This window comes from Cornus florida, unplaced genomic scaffold, assembly GCF_030987335.1.
Source record: "Cornus florida cultivar Cherokee Brave unplaced genomic scaffold, ASM3098733v1 CherokeeBrave_3.0.0_Hap2_Chr07, whole genome shotgun sequence".
In the NCBI taxonomy this organism is placed as follows: domain Eukaryota; kingdom Viridiplantae; phylum Streptophyta; class Magnoliopsida; order Cornales; family Cornaceae; genus Cornus; species Cornus florida.
Window position 1 is genome coordinate 16,032,063 of NW_026775577.1, and position 14,965 is coordinate 16,047,027.

A 14,965-nucleotide genomic window follows, 5' to 3' on the forward strand; every position below is an offset into this window, starting at 1 on the left:
TTTTCTCTATATATGATCAGTTTTTGTTGTATTATTTGGGCTCATAATTCATATTTATACTAACATCTTGTATATATAATTGCACGCCAACTACACAAAAGCATGATATTTGTATCAATTTCATTGTCAAATTAGCTCTAGCAAATGGCACACAAGCTGTTCACCTTAATGCCTACACGATGATGAAAACTTCAAGTACCTGTTGATCAAGAACTCACCAAGGTTTCAGCAAAATTTGGGAAGGGATCTTTTTTCTTACTTCAATTTCATACTAGCTATGTCAATTATATATATATATATATATATATTAGACGTATACATCTATTTATTTAGAGTAAACAAAATCATGTACTGCAAAGCCTCAAATCTGTGGTGTGTGTCCATTCGACTTACGTGCAAGTACATTACTTTATTAGTTTATTACATCTCAACATGATCTACCACCAACCCACTTCTTTAGATTTAATGCTACATTGTTCATGCATTGCTACTCATTGATACCCTAGTTAGTATATATACAAAATGATGGTGGTCGCTTCCGAACTACATGACATGGAAAACCATAACTCCAAAAAAAAGTTCTAGTATTATGCTATAAGTTGCCTTTCCTTGATCTCTATTAACTCTAATCCAAACTCTGCATTGTGTGGTGATGCTGTTGATGCTTTCTGTAGAAATTAGGCCGTTCTCTTTGTTAGTGAAAGTATTGTGGATACCATTTGCTTGCAGTTAATCGGCTTTGTTAGGTAAGCATCCATACCCACCTCCAAGCATTTGGCTTCATCGGATGACATAGCATGGGCTGTCAGTGCGACAATTGGGATGTGTGATCCAGTTTCCAATTCAAATTTCCTGATTGCCTTGGTTGCCTCATAACCATCCATCTTTGGCATCTGGTTTGACAAAAAGAAAGGTTAGAAGCTACACATACAGCTGATTTCATGTAGTAAAATTTTCTGTTTCTTAGAATTGTAGGGTGCTCAATCTTGGAAGTAACATACATGCACTATGGTTAAAAGCATTTTAGAGATTTGTTCTCCTTTTTTCATTATATCTTATCCTTGAATAGAAAGTCTGTAGTTTTGGGGAAAATACAGGGTTGGTAGTGGGATAAGGATGTCCAATCAGTAATGAAAACCAAAATGGAGTGTTACAACATTTTGCAAAAAAAAAAAAAAAAACCTAAATTTAAGGAAAATTTTGAAAATATAAATTTGCAAAGAACAAAGTTAAAGGAGAAGAAATATAGAGTTTTTAATCATATTAAGCACATTAATAAGAGTAAGGATTTAGGGGGTCTTGGTGAAAAATGATGAAACTAGAGAAAGGTGAAAAGATTACTTTGAGAAGTTATTGAATCAAAATTATGTTGGAAGTGTAGGCTTAGAAGCATATGGTAACCTTAGGGAGATTAGAGGAATTTATTATTATTATTATTATTATTTTCATAGGATCAGTATGTGAATGAAAAACTGCAGTGAGACGAAATCTAGGAATGTTTTAAGACTTGGTGATTATTCTATTAAGGCACAAAAATGTTTAGGAGATGAGACATCTCCTGAAAGTGTGATTGAACAGAAAGAAATATTGGAACAACAATATAGGAAAATTAATTTAAATGTATGTCGGGGACTTTGACTGGAAGCTAACAAATGACGGCGAGACTAATGGAATGATATAGAAAGAGGAAAATAAAAAGAGGAAGAATGAGATTCATATGACTCTTTTGGATTTGGAAAAAGCTTGTAATATAATCCTTAAAGGCATACTATGGTGGTTTTAAAAATAGAAATGAGTCACAAAAAGATATATTAACTTGATAAAGGACATGCACGATGGAGCTGTTACCACAAGAGGGCAACTAAAACAAAACAAAGTGATTTTTTAATTTTTTTTGGCTTACATTTAGATCAACAGCTTGTAATATAATTATTTATTGAGTTGAGTTGATAAGCTATGATAACGAAAGCACATTAAAAATCCTACATCAAGCATTGATGTTTTCTTTTCTGCACTTCTAATAATTATTTATAAAAAAGGAAGGCACAAAAGCATTGAAAACTTATGCAGTTTCTTCTAATATATACCTGACAATCCATTAGGATCAAGTCGTATGGTGGGGAATCACATATTTCTGTCAGGGTTTCTGCATTCCCATCTTCCGGGGAAGATCCCTTTCTACACTCGTCTGCACTAAGCATTAAGTTTAAAGCATTCACTGCCTGCAGTCCATCTCCCACTGCCACAACTCTTGCCCCCATTTTTTCCAGCATTATGGTTGCAACTCTTTGGAGTACTGGTGTGTCTTCTGCCAATAGTATGCGTATGCCTTCAAGAGATTTCTGTTCATTAACAGGCTTAGCTGAATATAAACTGCCTTGCTCTTCAGGACAACTGCTGGTCAATTGTTGTTCACGGCATCTTGAATTGACTTGCAATGTGAGTCTCATTTGACCTGGGTCATTTGTACTCAAATCATTTTCTTTTATATTTACTTGACTAGGCTCCATATATCCATTGTTGACTGCCCCATACGGTGAGAGAGAGAATTTAGTGAAGTTTTCTCTTTGCTTTTCTCCGGTATGAAATGCACTTGTAGGATTATAACTTTCCATTTCCGACTTGACAGAATCATCAGAGCTGGCAGCATCAAACGGACTGAAATCAATTTCAAGACATTCATGTGAATCACCCTCAACTTCTGTAGAACTTGAAGTATTCATTTTCTTATGCAGCTCAAGATTTCTCTCCCTTATGGCTGCTTCCAAAATCTGAATCAATTTTGCCTTGTAGAGTGGTCTGTTGACCATCAAAAAATGCCCTTTCCTACGCAGCTCCATCTTAATGACATTGGAGGTATCATGGTTTAGTATCCATGCAAACTGCATTTTCCCATGGTATTTTTCCAGGATATTGAGCTGTTCCTTCCATATATCTGTGCTTAAGTCAAGTAGTAAAATGTCAGTAACTACTACAAAAACTGAGTCCGTTGTGTCTTGTATATCTAATGTTTCAGATTTTGAACATTCACTTGGTGAACTTTGTGAAGAGGTTTTGGCTTGAAAGAGTTCCTGAAGCATTTGAATCAGTTCATTCCACTCAGATGCCTCCCAGGTGAGCATGCCATTCTTCTGTAACCACTGGGACATAGTAAATCTAGCCATTTTGCCACTAAGTGCAAGAAGTACCTGCATTTAAATTTAAAACATATAAATTGTTGCTGTTTCTTTGATGAGTTGGAACTGATAAAAAATATGTTTTTTTTTTTTTTTTTTTTTTTTTTTTTTTTTTTTTTTTTTTTTTTTTTTTCCACTCAAGCTGAACATGAATTTTTACAGTATTCACCATGAGTAGTGTTGTTCCTCCATGAAAAGTATGAAGTATGCGACCCCTTGGAAAAACTGGGATAAGATTGAGCCCAAAAGATCCCAATTCAAGATAAATGCACGAGGAAGTGGTATCTCTTTAGGATCTATGCAAGTGTTTAGAACCTTGACGTGGTGAAAGTCATCAGTTTGAGCCTGATTTTTCCCAAACCCAATGTGGGTTTTCTATTTTGACTTGCTCCCCCGCCTTGATTGAATAAGAATGGATGAGAGGCTCGGGTGATTGACGTGAGGGGGCTGGGATGGCTATATTCTAGGAGCAAACTCCAGGCGAATATGAAGCGCATGAACACAAGTTATGCCTTGGAATGAAAGACAATTCCTAATCCGCTTTGTCTACGAACAAGAGGTCTATGGGATCATATCAATGTGAGTCCCTATTTTTACTCTTGCATTAGGAACCACAATAGGTGTGCTAGTAATAGTTTGGTTAGAAAGAGAAATATTTACAGAATACAATGTATTGGACTGTGTACAAATCTGTATGCTTCTACTTGTAGAGGGAGGGAGGTCACTGCATAATCCTCATGTTCATTATGCTTAGCATATCTATTTCCTGACCTGTTGATTGACAACCTGGCCGCAGAATCTAAAATTTGCAAAAATAGTTAAAGATTGTATGTGCATTGTAGTTGCAGGTGTCATTAATATAAAATATTTTCTATGTATTATATATAATACACCCAACAAAACATTGTATAGTTCTTGTTAATGGTAAATATTAGGGGATTTAATTAAACCTTTCTGGTGAAAAAGTAATGGTATGGGAAGAAAGTAACTTTACTCACCTTCAAGCTGTGTTCTGCAAATTTTAATTGACAATGCTGTCCCGTGCTATCTACAGGTGTGCTGAGAAGTAAACGCAGCTGCATTAGAGTTCCTGGGCCATTCTTTCTTACAACTTTTATTTCTCCACCCATCTTATTAACCTGTCCCGTCATGAGATAGAATAAGCAGATCCAAGAATGAGGTGCAATATAAAATCAGGAAATAAATTGGTTGATCCTTTCTTTTTTAATCTTTTAGAAATATTTCATTGTCATGCATTTATTGCAGATAGTATAATATGAGTGATTTAACTATACATAACAACTTAGGGAAGAAAAAAAACCATACATAACACGCACTCGAGTTCTTTGTGATGTTTGTAAATATATAGGTATTTATATGGCATTATAGGAAAAGAAAAACTAAAAGAAACTAGCAGCCTTTGAAAAATTTGGCAATCTGATTAAATTAATAAATACAGCGAGATCTCTTAAGGTTACTGGAGTGTGGCTCTCCTCCAACAGAATGCTGAATGTACCACAAAAGCAAGGTTCTGTGGTTTTTTCCTGCTACCTGAATTGAGAGTCTGAGACAATGTCTCCTTACATATCTGGCTATCTGTGTTCTCATGATGATAAAATTATGAACTTGAATTTCTGAGAATTTATATCATTACATATCTTGCTATCTGTCTTCTCATGATGATAAAATTATACACTTGAATTCTTTCACTCACCAAGGTTCGTACAATGCATAGGCCAAGACCAGTGCCACCGTGCCTGAAAATAATAAAAGATTTTTCAGGAACACTATCTGAATAACATTTGGGATCATTGACAAATTCGGATACACAGATACTGTCTTTATCAATAGCAGATGAACAATAACATTATGATAGATAACATTTTTAAACTTTTGATTGTCAAATATTAACCAATGGACTTACGTTCTAGTTGTTGAAGGATCGGCTTGCTCAAAGCTTTCAAATACAGACTCCCATTTGCTTGGATCAATCCCTATAAAAGAAAACCAACAAAACGGAAGAATAAATTATATGTAGTTTTTAAAAACAGAATGTATGATGGGCTAGATGGTTAAGAGTTCTTTATGTAGCTCTGTGTAGCAGTAGCTTCCTACCACAACCAGTGTCTTCAACTTCAAACCAAAGAATCACTTTCTTGTCGTTCTTGCAGGATCTCTTTGCATGGTTCCTGTGTTGCTTCAACTTCAATTTTGGCGAAGACCATGATTCCTTCTGATTGAGTGGGAACTTCCTGGTATCACTGAAAGAATTTGGATCCTCACACCATCCTCGCAGTATGATGTATCCCGCTGTAAGCCATTTGAGAGTTTTAATTTTCCAAGCTTACAACTAAAGAAAGTTTATTCACTTAGGCACTAGTTTGGTTTCACATTGTAATATAGGTTGTTGCTTCATGCTTTTACTATTTCCGTTTATTATCCTCTAAGTTTGGCAAGAATATGTGAATTGAAATCTCTATCTATGAGTGCATTTACAAACTAGATCATGTTCTAGTGTAGTTAAAAATTTGGTCTAGATTATCAAGGACTAATTTGAAAAATTCAAAAATTGAATAAGTTTGCCTTTTGAGCAATGATTCTATTATCTAGAGTCACCTGCTTTTGTCCTATTTCTTTAATTAGGATACTGTTAAGTTGTATATAGGCGTCAAATCATAAAACTATTTACACTTGCTTCTTCAATCTGTAAGACAAAAATTAGCCTAAATTTGGAATTGTGAAAAACTTGGAAGTTTAGCAACATGGAAAGTTGTGAATCTATTTTTTATAGATTATAAATCTACTAGATAAATTAGAATGGGAGTGAAATGTCCCCAAAAATGAAATGCATCTTAAAACTAAAACACAAGCATGAATGAGAAAACCTAAAGTAAAGATGATCTAGATTGTTATGTAGCATCCCTCTTCTAACCCATCTTTTCAAAGGAGTAAATAACAGAATTCCATTTTTTAGGTCTTCTTTTATCTTCAGCCTAGTGCTTGTGTTAAACCAACAGATGTGGCCATTGATGTTAGGCAAGGGGATAGGTATGAAGGCGGTTAATATATAAACAACACTTCTGCTAATGAATTCTTTTGTTCTACTCTAAAATTCTATGCTGTTGACTTTGGTAACTAATATTATCGGACTATTTCTTTCTGTTCCCTCGACATATATGATGACTCTTAGCTTCATCAATATTCAAGCTGCTATATAGATCTTGAAGATTTGGCAATGGGAAGGTTGCACTTACATGTTGTAAACTTGATAGAGTTGTTAATTAGGTTTGCAAATATTTGAACAACTCTGCCAGAGTCTCCTTGAACTAATTTTGGCATGTCATCTGCAAAAGAAAGATTTAATCGATAATATGCATTAGAAAATTAGAGGTTGATAATATAGAATTTAACTGTCAAGCTTAGATCATTGCATTAATTATAAGAAGTGATGTGGGAGGACTCATATGGTGAAGCTTATGATCATACCTGATAGATCTAGAACGGTCTCAACATTATGGTTTATGCATTGCACAGAGAACATATCAAAAAGTCCTTCAAGTTCTCGCCCCAAGTCAAATTCAGCTTCTTCCAAAACCAGCTTTCCAGATTCAACCTGTATAAGGTTTTCATAGATAGTGTGAAAATGATTTTCCTAATGAACTTGCAGTGTCTTGTATGAAAGATAGTATAGGATTTTTGGGGTTTTTCCTGCTCAAAAAAATTGATCATATTATTGTAACAAATAGAGTTTAGTGCCAAACTCCTCAATGAACAATTGAACATCAGTTTTATTTCAATAACGTGGTTATCAATTTAGTGTGGTTCTAAAACTTTAAAAAAAAAACTGTAGGTTGTAAGCTGTTGAACTTAAGGTAGAAGGTAGTTGACTTATTCTCTCTCATAGATTGTAAACTAAATATTCTATTTTGTACTTTGGGACTTATTCTCTCTCATAGATTGTAAACTAAATATTCTATTTTGTACTTTGGGACTTATTCTCTCTCATAGATTGTAAACTAAATATTCTATTTTGTACTTTGGCATTAATTGCTTAATGTATTCTGTTATTTTTTCATATAACCACCAGTTTCGTTTCTTCTTTTCTGGTAAAACTGCTCTATAAATGAAGTATTTTATTTGTCTCTATGTCTCACCTTACTGAGATCCAGAATGTTGTTGAGAAGCCGAAGTAAAGCAGTTGAGCATTTTCGAATCTGGGTAATTGTTCCATATTGCTCGTTTGTGAGACAATCATCACATATAAGGATGTCCAGCAACCCAATAACTGCAGCCATAGGTGTTCGCAATTCATGACTGTTCCACAACAGAAAACATCATTTTGGACTTGAATAATGGCATCTTTTAAATTTAAAATGGGATAGTTTAATGCACTTAACAGCTGGTGTAAAGCTATGGAAAATCCTCATGTGTGACTCTTGAAGTTGCTTGACATACAAAGCAACAATTTAATGAGATGAAGAACACATGAAAATGACATGGGAAGAGTAGTACTGCACATACACCACCAGAGTCTTGACAGAACCCCTCTACACGACCAGAGTCTTGGAAGAACCCCTCTAACTAGTAGGAGCGTAAAATTAGTTGATTGTGAGGAGTCATAAGTCATAGGCAAAGGAGTCACAACATGATTTGAAGGGACAAGTAACTGTTATTGCATAAGTACTAAATAAAGTATGAATGATTTATCAGTTTAAGGAATGTAAAAGGTCTATATTAGCATATAGGCAATTACGGGCATCCATTTGTAAAAGAAAAACTCATATCGGACTCCAGTGAATCATCTCTGTCCTATATTTGCTTTTACTAACTCAGTTTATTGCTCTGACAAATTCAATAGTAACTTGCACCAGTTGAGTAGCCTTAACATATTGAACTAAACATCAAGGAGGCAAGAAGATAGGATTCTCATTCAAATATATGAATATGTCTGAAATTACATGATATACTATGTGGACAGCAACCAAGATGGACATGGTCTGTGTAGACTTCTTATTGCAAGTTTAAAACTTTGACACACTATGGTGCGATTTACTATGTAAATAGCCTAAGCATGTGAAAGTAAATTTTGTTGAATATGTGAAGAAAAGAGTGGAGCGTACAGAGTAATTAAAAATTATATATTAAACCATTTTTAAATCTCAACTAAAGTTACCAAAATTTCAAATTCAAATTTAAAAAGTGTACACTAAATCTTATTCAATCCATCAAGCTAATCAACATACCAATCAATTAGTTATAAATTAAAGCAGTAAAAAACATGAATAAGGACACCGGTATTACTTTCATGATAAGTCTGAATGGGAAAAATCATGGAACCTAGTCCAAGCAACCAAATCCACTACGAGAAAGAAGTTACAACCAGTTTAACAGTTTCCTAACCTAAGAACCCCTTGCCCTAGCCACCTCTTAAAAAAATATGTCTCGCTATATGCATTCTGTGTATAGGATTTGCCTTTAGCAGTGTATTTATAGGCAAAACAATGATGCAGAGAGAATAGGTTTTTAAGTGTTTTGAGTATCGACTGATTGAAGTACTGTGCAGTTCTGTACTTAGAAGAATTTTAGAAAAGGTAGTTTCCAAAACACTTTATATGCATATTAACTAGGATTTTCCAAATTATTTTATAAAATCTCAAAATCCTGATATATAAATGCATGAACAACAATTTAGTTGAGTGCATAGAGATGTCAAATTACTTTTATACCCTTGGTGTAGAAGACTAAGAGGTAACTACCAAAGCTAACTTTTAAAAATTATAAGTAACTAAAGCCAAGCTGTCCTAATTGACGCAATAGGGAGTGTATAGTTATTTCACTATATATCAATCTAGAACTAAACATCATAAAATATACCATTTGTCGATATAATATTGAATTTGAAATGGTACTTACCTCATGTTTGCTAAAAACTGGCTTTTATAGTTGCTTGATGCTTCTGCCTTTCTTCTTGCATCTAGCTGGCTTATCAACTCTGCTCTTAGTTTCATTTCCTTTGACACTCCGTTTGTCAATATGAAAATGCAGATACACCCAATGACTAGTATACACACAGATGCAGAAATCAACGTAACCAATGTTTTGAAGGCTCTCTCATCTACCTTCCCCATTATATATTTTCTTGGAATGATGATAACTCCCACCTGTCAAAGTGTTCTTAAAATTCTTGCTATATCTAAAAAATTTATTATAAATACAAGCTAAACAAACAAGAAAGTACTCAGGAAAAAAAAAAAACAAGAAGAAAGGAAAGTATTGTAGATTCTTTCTTAGTGTTTTAGGCTTTAACAAAAAAAAAGATACGTAGCAGTAATCTTTTAAGTAAACTCTTCAACCTAGACTCCAACACCTCAGACTCAAATTCTTAAAACTAAGAGGTATAATATAGTTAAAACTTACCATGGGAAGTCTTCTTAAATTTAGGAAAAATGAATCGATGTAATAGAGCTGGTGTCCGAGCCTGGCGTTTTCAATGTGAACCTCATGTTCTTGCGGAAACTTGTTGCCATAGACTCTCTGTAACCACTCGGCCCCCAGTCGTATTACATGATCTTCAGAATTGACAGCCATCATAAGGTTGGGTCCCTTTGTTGAATTCATTAAGAGAGGAGTATTTGAGGAAGTAGCGAGCAACCAACCCTCCTGAGATGTTAGATAAATATGTCCACTGTGGAACTCAACAAGTTCTTTCATCAACTGACCTACACTATAAAGTGCTGTAGTAACACCAACAACGGCCACTATTTCATCAGAAGGGTCCCGGACAGGCAATGCCGCTGAAAGCAATGGTGAATCCGTGTACTTGCTTACTGCTACATGCCATGAAGCTGCACCATCAGGCACTTGTGAAAGGCCTGCAATGTAGATCAGATCATCTGGTGGGATTTTCTTTGGTTTCCCCGTCTTTGCACCAGTGACAGGATCGAGTGGTTCTCGGTACCAAATGGCAGAGATATTACTACGTATGGATTGATCATTCCACCCTTGATGAGAGGATAGCTCGTTGACATCATAAGACCCACTGATTGAATAGTTGACAAGATCAGAGTAAATATAGAATGTATTGTTACTCCGGTGATCTCTATGGAAGGCCTGGACAAAACCATTTCTGTAGCTTATTGTTATTGAATTGAGAGCTTTACGACTTGCAAATAGTGCCCAGGTTACATCTCTCATTACTTCATATAGCTGCTAAGGTTCAAAAAGTTAAAATGTTACTAAAGAAACAATAATTCCTTGCAGTTTACAAAATAATTTTCAGCATTTACCACTTTGAGAACAGAAAGAATGATTAACAACAACCTCAACTTGCTGTGCTTGATTAACAGGCTTGCTATACCGTTTGATTACATACTCCGACAGCTTGACTTGAGCCGTTGTTATTTCAACTGTGGAATTCACTATGTTCCACATTCGTAGTAAGGGACGCTGCAGGAGTTCAAAACGAAGGCCATATGCCAAACTATTTAGTGACCTTGATGTATAGACCCTTGTAAAATGCCATGTCAGGAGGGTTAGCAACCCAATTAAAATTGCCAGCATGACCTGAAAGAAGCCATTGATAACAGGTAATTGTTAATTTCCCCAACTGCAGTTTCAAAGTATGCTGATAAATAGGTTTTGACATAGAAAGCTAGAACTAGTTTGCTAAGTGGAGTTTCTTATCTGTTAATATAAACAGAAGAAAAAAGAGAGAATTGTCCTCAAGTTTTTGGCAGAAATGGGAAGGCTGACTGCAAGCATAATAAATTGGGGGTGTTTGCAGCGAGGGTGGCCAATGTTGCGGATAGCATTTGATAGAATCTCAGGTGTGATGAGGCACTTTTAGCAGAGTTGGGGACTATCTCATGTTTTGGGGCTTCATTGCACATAATTCTATGATAAAGGTGACTAAAATAATAGCTATTTTCCTAACATTCATTAGGCAGTAAACTGTGTCTGGTTTGACATTTAATATTTGAATCATCAATATAAGATCTCTTCATCAATGCTTTCATGCATGATTTCAACCTTAACCGTGATAATATCATGTTGTTGCATCTACTTTTTTTTTTGTGTGTGTGTGTAAATGATTCTATTAGTCACATAATTGACTTTGTTTATGGGAAAAATTCAGTTACCATGATGGCGAGGCGAGCTACAAAGACGCTGTAGTATGATGAGAGACAACGGGTACTTGGATACGGAAATTCTTCTTGTTCAACATCCCTATGGAGAGTTCCTCGGCCGCGGTGACAGTGAGCCTTTTTCCAAGAACAGGCAAAGCCAGAAAATTTGTTGCACACCCTTCTCAGCAGTGATCCCATTGGTGCGATTGAAGCTGGTGAAGATTCAAAGCTCACCACAGAGGGGTTTCTACGTGCTTCCAGCTCCATTTTATTCTCCTAAATCTATAAAGTAAGATGAGACTGCAATAGGACATTAGCAAGAATTTGAACCAGAGAGAGAGAGAGAGAGTGTGTGTGTGAGAGAGAGAAAGATATGAGGACGGTGTGTTTTATATTACTACTAGTGTCAATGTCCACTTTGGGAGGCACATTTGCTTGTAATTTTCAAAAGTGGGAAGTTGTGGTGGTGTTACTCACTTATTCCTCATCCACATCTCCATCTTTTTTCAGTTGCCTTTGACAAATTTGACCGTTAATAGTATGGGAATTTAAGTGGCAAAAAGTTACTTGACTGTCCTTGAGCATTTTCATTCTTCAAATTTCTTCTAATTAGGGTAGAGAAAAGAACATTATATTGGTGGTTGACAAAGGCATAAAATTACTTGACTGTCCTTGAGCTTTGTCAATCATCAAACTTTCTTCTAATTAGGGAAGAGAAAAGAACATTGTATTGGTGGTTGAAAAGTCCTCCATCAGCCAAAACTTTGGTAGGCCATGTATGGACCATGTTTGGGAATTTAGAGACCATGCATGGAAACCCTAGACCTAGGACACCATGTTGATGGGACTATACAAACAATTATTGGCTCAAGCATATTGTGAAGTTCAAGAAATTATAAAGTTGGCCGGACATGCAATCAAAAAGTTGAATGAAACTGACACGTGTGGTTGTAGGGCATCTCCTCACGCATGGGTCTAGGGGCTCAATGGGACCAATTGCCCCCACTGATTTATATATATATATTTGTTATTATATACCTACCAACTTTTTAATTCTAAATTATATACCTATAAAATTTTAAAATTGCCCCTAATGAAATTACAAAAAGACCCAACTATTGCCTACGTCCCATGTTTTATTTATTTATTTTTTTTTAAGATCTGTCCCTCACATAATTTTCTGAATCTGCATCTCCTAATAAAGCTAGTGACTAAGTGGTTCCGGATCTAATAATTTCTCGAAGTTTAGTGTACGTATATGGGGGCATTTGGGACTTTTTAATAATGGAATAACTTTGAACAGTGTTGTTGGTACTTGTTGATTGAAGGCAAAAGTGATTATGCAAAACAAAGTAAGATTATAGTTATTCAAATCACAAGATTGTGAATGGGGAGGTGATCATAATCTTCTGTGGGCCAACCAACCAAAACAAAATGACATGTAATCACAGAATTGGCAAATGATGGTGAGAGCATTCTGGTCATTTCAGCAAATATTGTGATACATGAGTCAAATATGGTGCAAATCGTGATTATGGATAATGATCATATGAGCAAATATTGTGTTACACGAGTGAAATATAGTGCAATTCGTCTTTATTAATATGAAATAGCACTACTGGGTTTATGCGGTTGACAAGTATTTGAGCTGCCTCCAAATGGGTTTTATGTTCAGACCCAAAACCAGTTGCCTAGCGGTTTATGTGGTTGACAACTACTCACACATGTATGCCTCTATTCTTGACCTTTTTTTAAAAAGTAAGAGCTTAGTACCGCTAGGCTATTGGCCTATTGATTACTTTTGAAAAGTTTCAAAAATAGATATAAGAAGTATGGACATAGACATGGAATATAGACATGATACGACATAGATAAGTTTGACACGTCAAGTTTTAAAAAAGTAGAACATGAATATGGTGAGAACCCTGCTAATATAAATATAATTTATATGTTAAAGTTGCATAAGTTAAAAGATAAAAAAAGAATATATTACTATATTTATAGTGCATATGATATTAATATCCTACCTTGATATTAGTTATGTTTTGCTTATTACATGAGGTGTAATTTTTAAGGAAAAAATGTTGGATACTTTATGTATGTTCATAACGTTGTTTTTAAGATTGTCATGCAGTTGTTTTGTATAAGATAAATTATGTGAGATGTGTTGGCCAAATGTTCGAAATGTATATGCTAAGTTTTTGAAATAATAAAAAGTATTTTAAAATTATGAACAATATCATAAAATGTTGGACAAAAGTGTCTATAAAGTATTGGTGTCTTACATGAAGAGACACTTCCTTAGTACTTAGAAAAACACAAATTTGTATGAGTTGGACTCCTCAATTTTTACGAACTTTATAATTACATAAACCCTCGTGGATTAGTTGACAACAAAACCATTTAACTCCAAATTTCACCTATTAAAGTTGTGACTGGCTTCATCTTTTCCTCTAAACACTTTGTGTGGATATGAATAGAATTAAATATTGCCTTTATGTAAAGCAAAAAAAAAAAAAAAAAGAGAGAATAAAGAAAGAAAATAAATGAAAGATCTTTGGCTATTTTAACTTGAATTAAGTGGAGATAGATATCAAACCTCTCTCTCTCAATTTGCCTACCAAAAAAAACCCTCTCTCTCTCTCTCTCTCTCTCCCCTCCTTAATATCCATGGACTAATGCGGAGGGCGGCTACATAAAATAAAGAAAAACACACACACAAAAGTTATGGGCGTGCACAATGTGTCTTGACTTGGTGTGTTTTAGGGTTTCAGCCAACAGAACACTGCATTAGTGATTCCACCTCACACAACACACACACACACACACACACACACCCATCATCATCAGATTCATCACCAACTGTAAATTTGCTTGTGGCTTACTTAACACCCCACTAATGCCCATATAGCTGATGTTGTGGTTTAGCTTTAAACCAACATGGATGGGTGCGAATAATTTTCCCACCGTTGCCATAAAGATTGCTTATATTAAAGGCCTACACACAATAAGAAAGCATATCTCACTTGTGTCCTTGTTAGGTGCCACTTTTCTTTTTTCAATTGTCACAATCATATCCTTGTATAAAAACTAGTAGCTAGGTTATCGTGGGATGTCTTGAATGTACGTACGTGTGTGTAGGATAAATTGTTGAATCCTATGTAGGTCATTTAGACCATTAGATGTCTAAATGGTGGAGCTGACGTTTTTTTGATGCAATTTGACAATCCTATTTTGACTTACAAAAATACATTTTCAATTGTAAACGGTTTCGTTTATCAATCAAATTCCATTGTTTAAAACTACCTATAGGGGGTAGGGGTCGAGTTATTGATTTGAGATGGATCCAGAAAAAGGAGGGTTTTAGTTATAATTCAGAAACGATTCTTGTATATATTTCACAGAAACGTGAAATCAAAGTAGGCGATAAAGTAACTGGAAGACATGAAAATAAAGGTATCAGGTTCTGTTTTTGTTCAGAATTTGTTAAACACTTTCGGAAACAGCTTTGCTTATCAGGCAAATTCCATTGTTAAGGCTCAATTTGGTTGGAGGGTTTTGGAAGGAAAAGAAAAGAAAGGTAGCGGAGAGAAATGAAATGTGGTGTTTTGGTATAAATTTTTAATGGAAACAAAGGAAATGGGAGGGCGGAAGGAAATAAAT

At 35.0% G+C, this 14,965-nt stretch overlaps 1 protein-coding gene and 1 long non-coding RNA gene across 3 annotated transcripts; one reads left to right on the plus strand and one right to left on the minus strand.

Annotated features, from left to right (window-relative positions):
- Positions 1-352: 352 nt before the first annotated feature.
- LOC132266572 (histidine kinase 1) lies at positions 353-11,826 on the minus strand. 2 transcript variants are annotated; one of them, XM_059767480.1, is made up of 13 exons: positions 11,315-11,826; positions 10,497-10,739; positions 9,594-10,385; positions 9,090-9,337; positions 7,331-7,490; positions 6,663-6,789; positions 6,431-6,520; positions 5,292-5,486; positions 5,101-5,170; positions 4,891-4,933; positions 4,175-4,315; positions 2,088-3,188; positions 353-893 (listed from the first exon to the last, which is right to left on the minus strand). In XM_059767480.1, exons 1-13 carry the CDS (start codon positions 11,567-11,569, stop codon positions 678-680), a joined length of 3,681 nt encoding a protein of 1,226 aa, XP_059623463.1. In that variant the 5' UTR covers positions 11,570-11,826; the 3' UTR covers positions 353-677. The 2 variants fall into 2 exon arrangements, with proteins under 2 accessions (XP_059623463.1, XP_059623464.1); XM_059767481.1 differs by having other exon boundaries at positions 9,594-10,382; positions 11,315-11,825.
- LOC132266573 (uncharacterized) lies at positions 10,633-11,436 on the plus strand. Its single transcript, XR_009468643.1, has 3 exons — positions 10,633-10,762; positions 10,876-11,080; positions 11,311-11,436. It is a non-coding gene; the product is annotated as an uncharacterized LOC132266573 (long non-coding RNA).
- Positions 11,827-14,965: the final 3,139 nt, after the last annotated feature.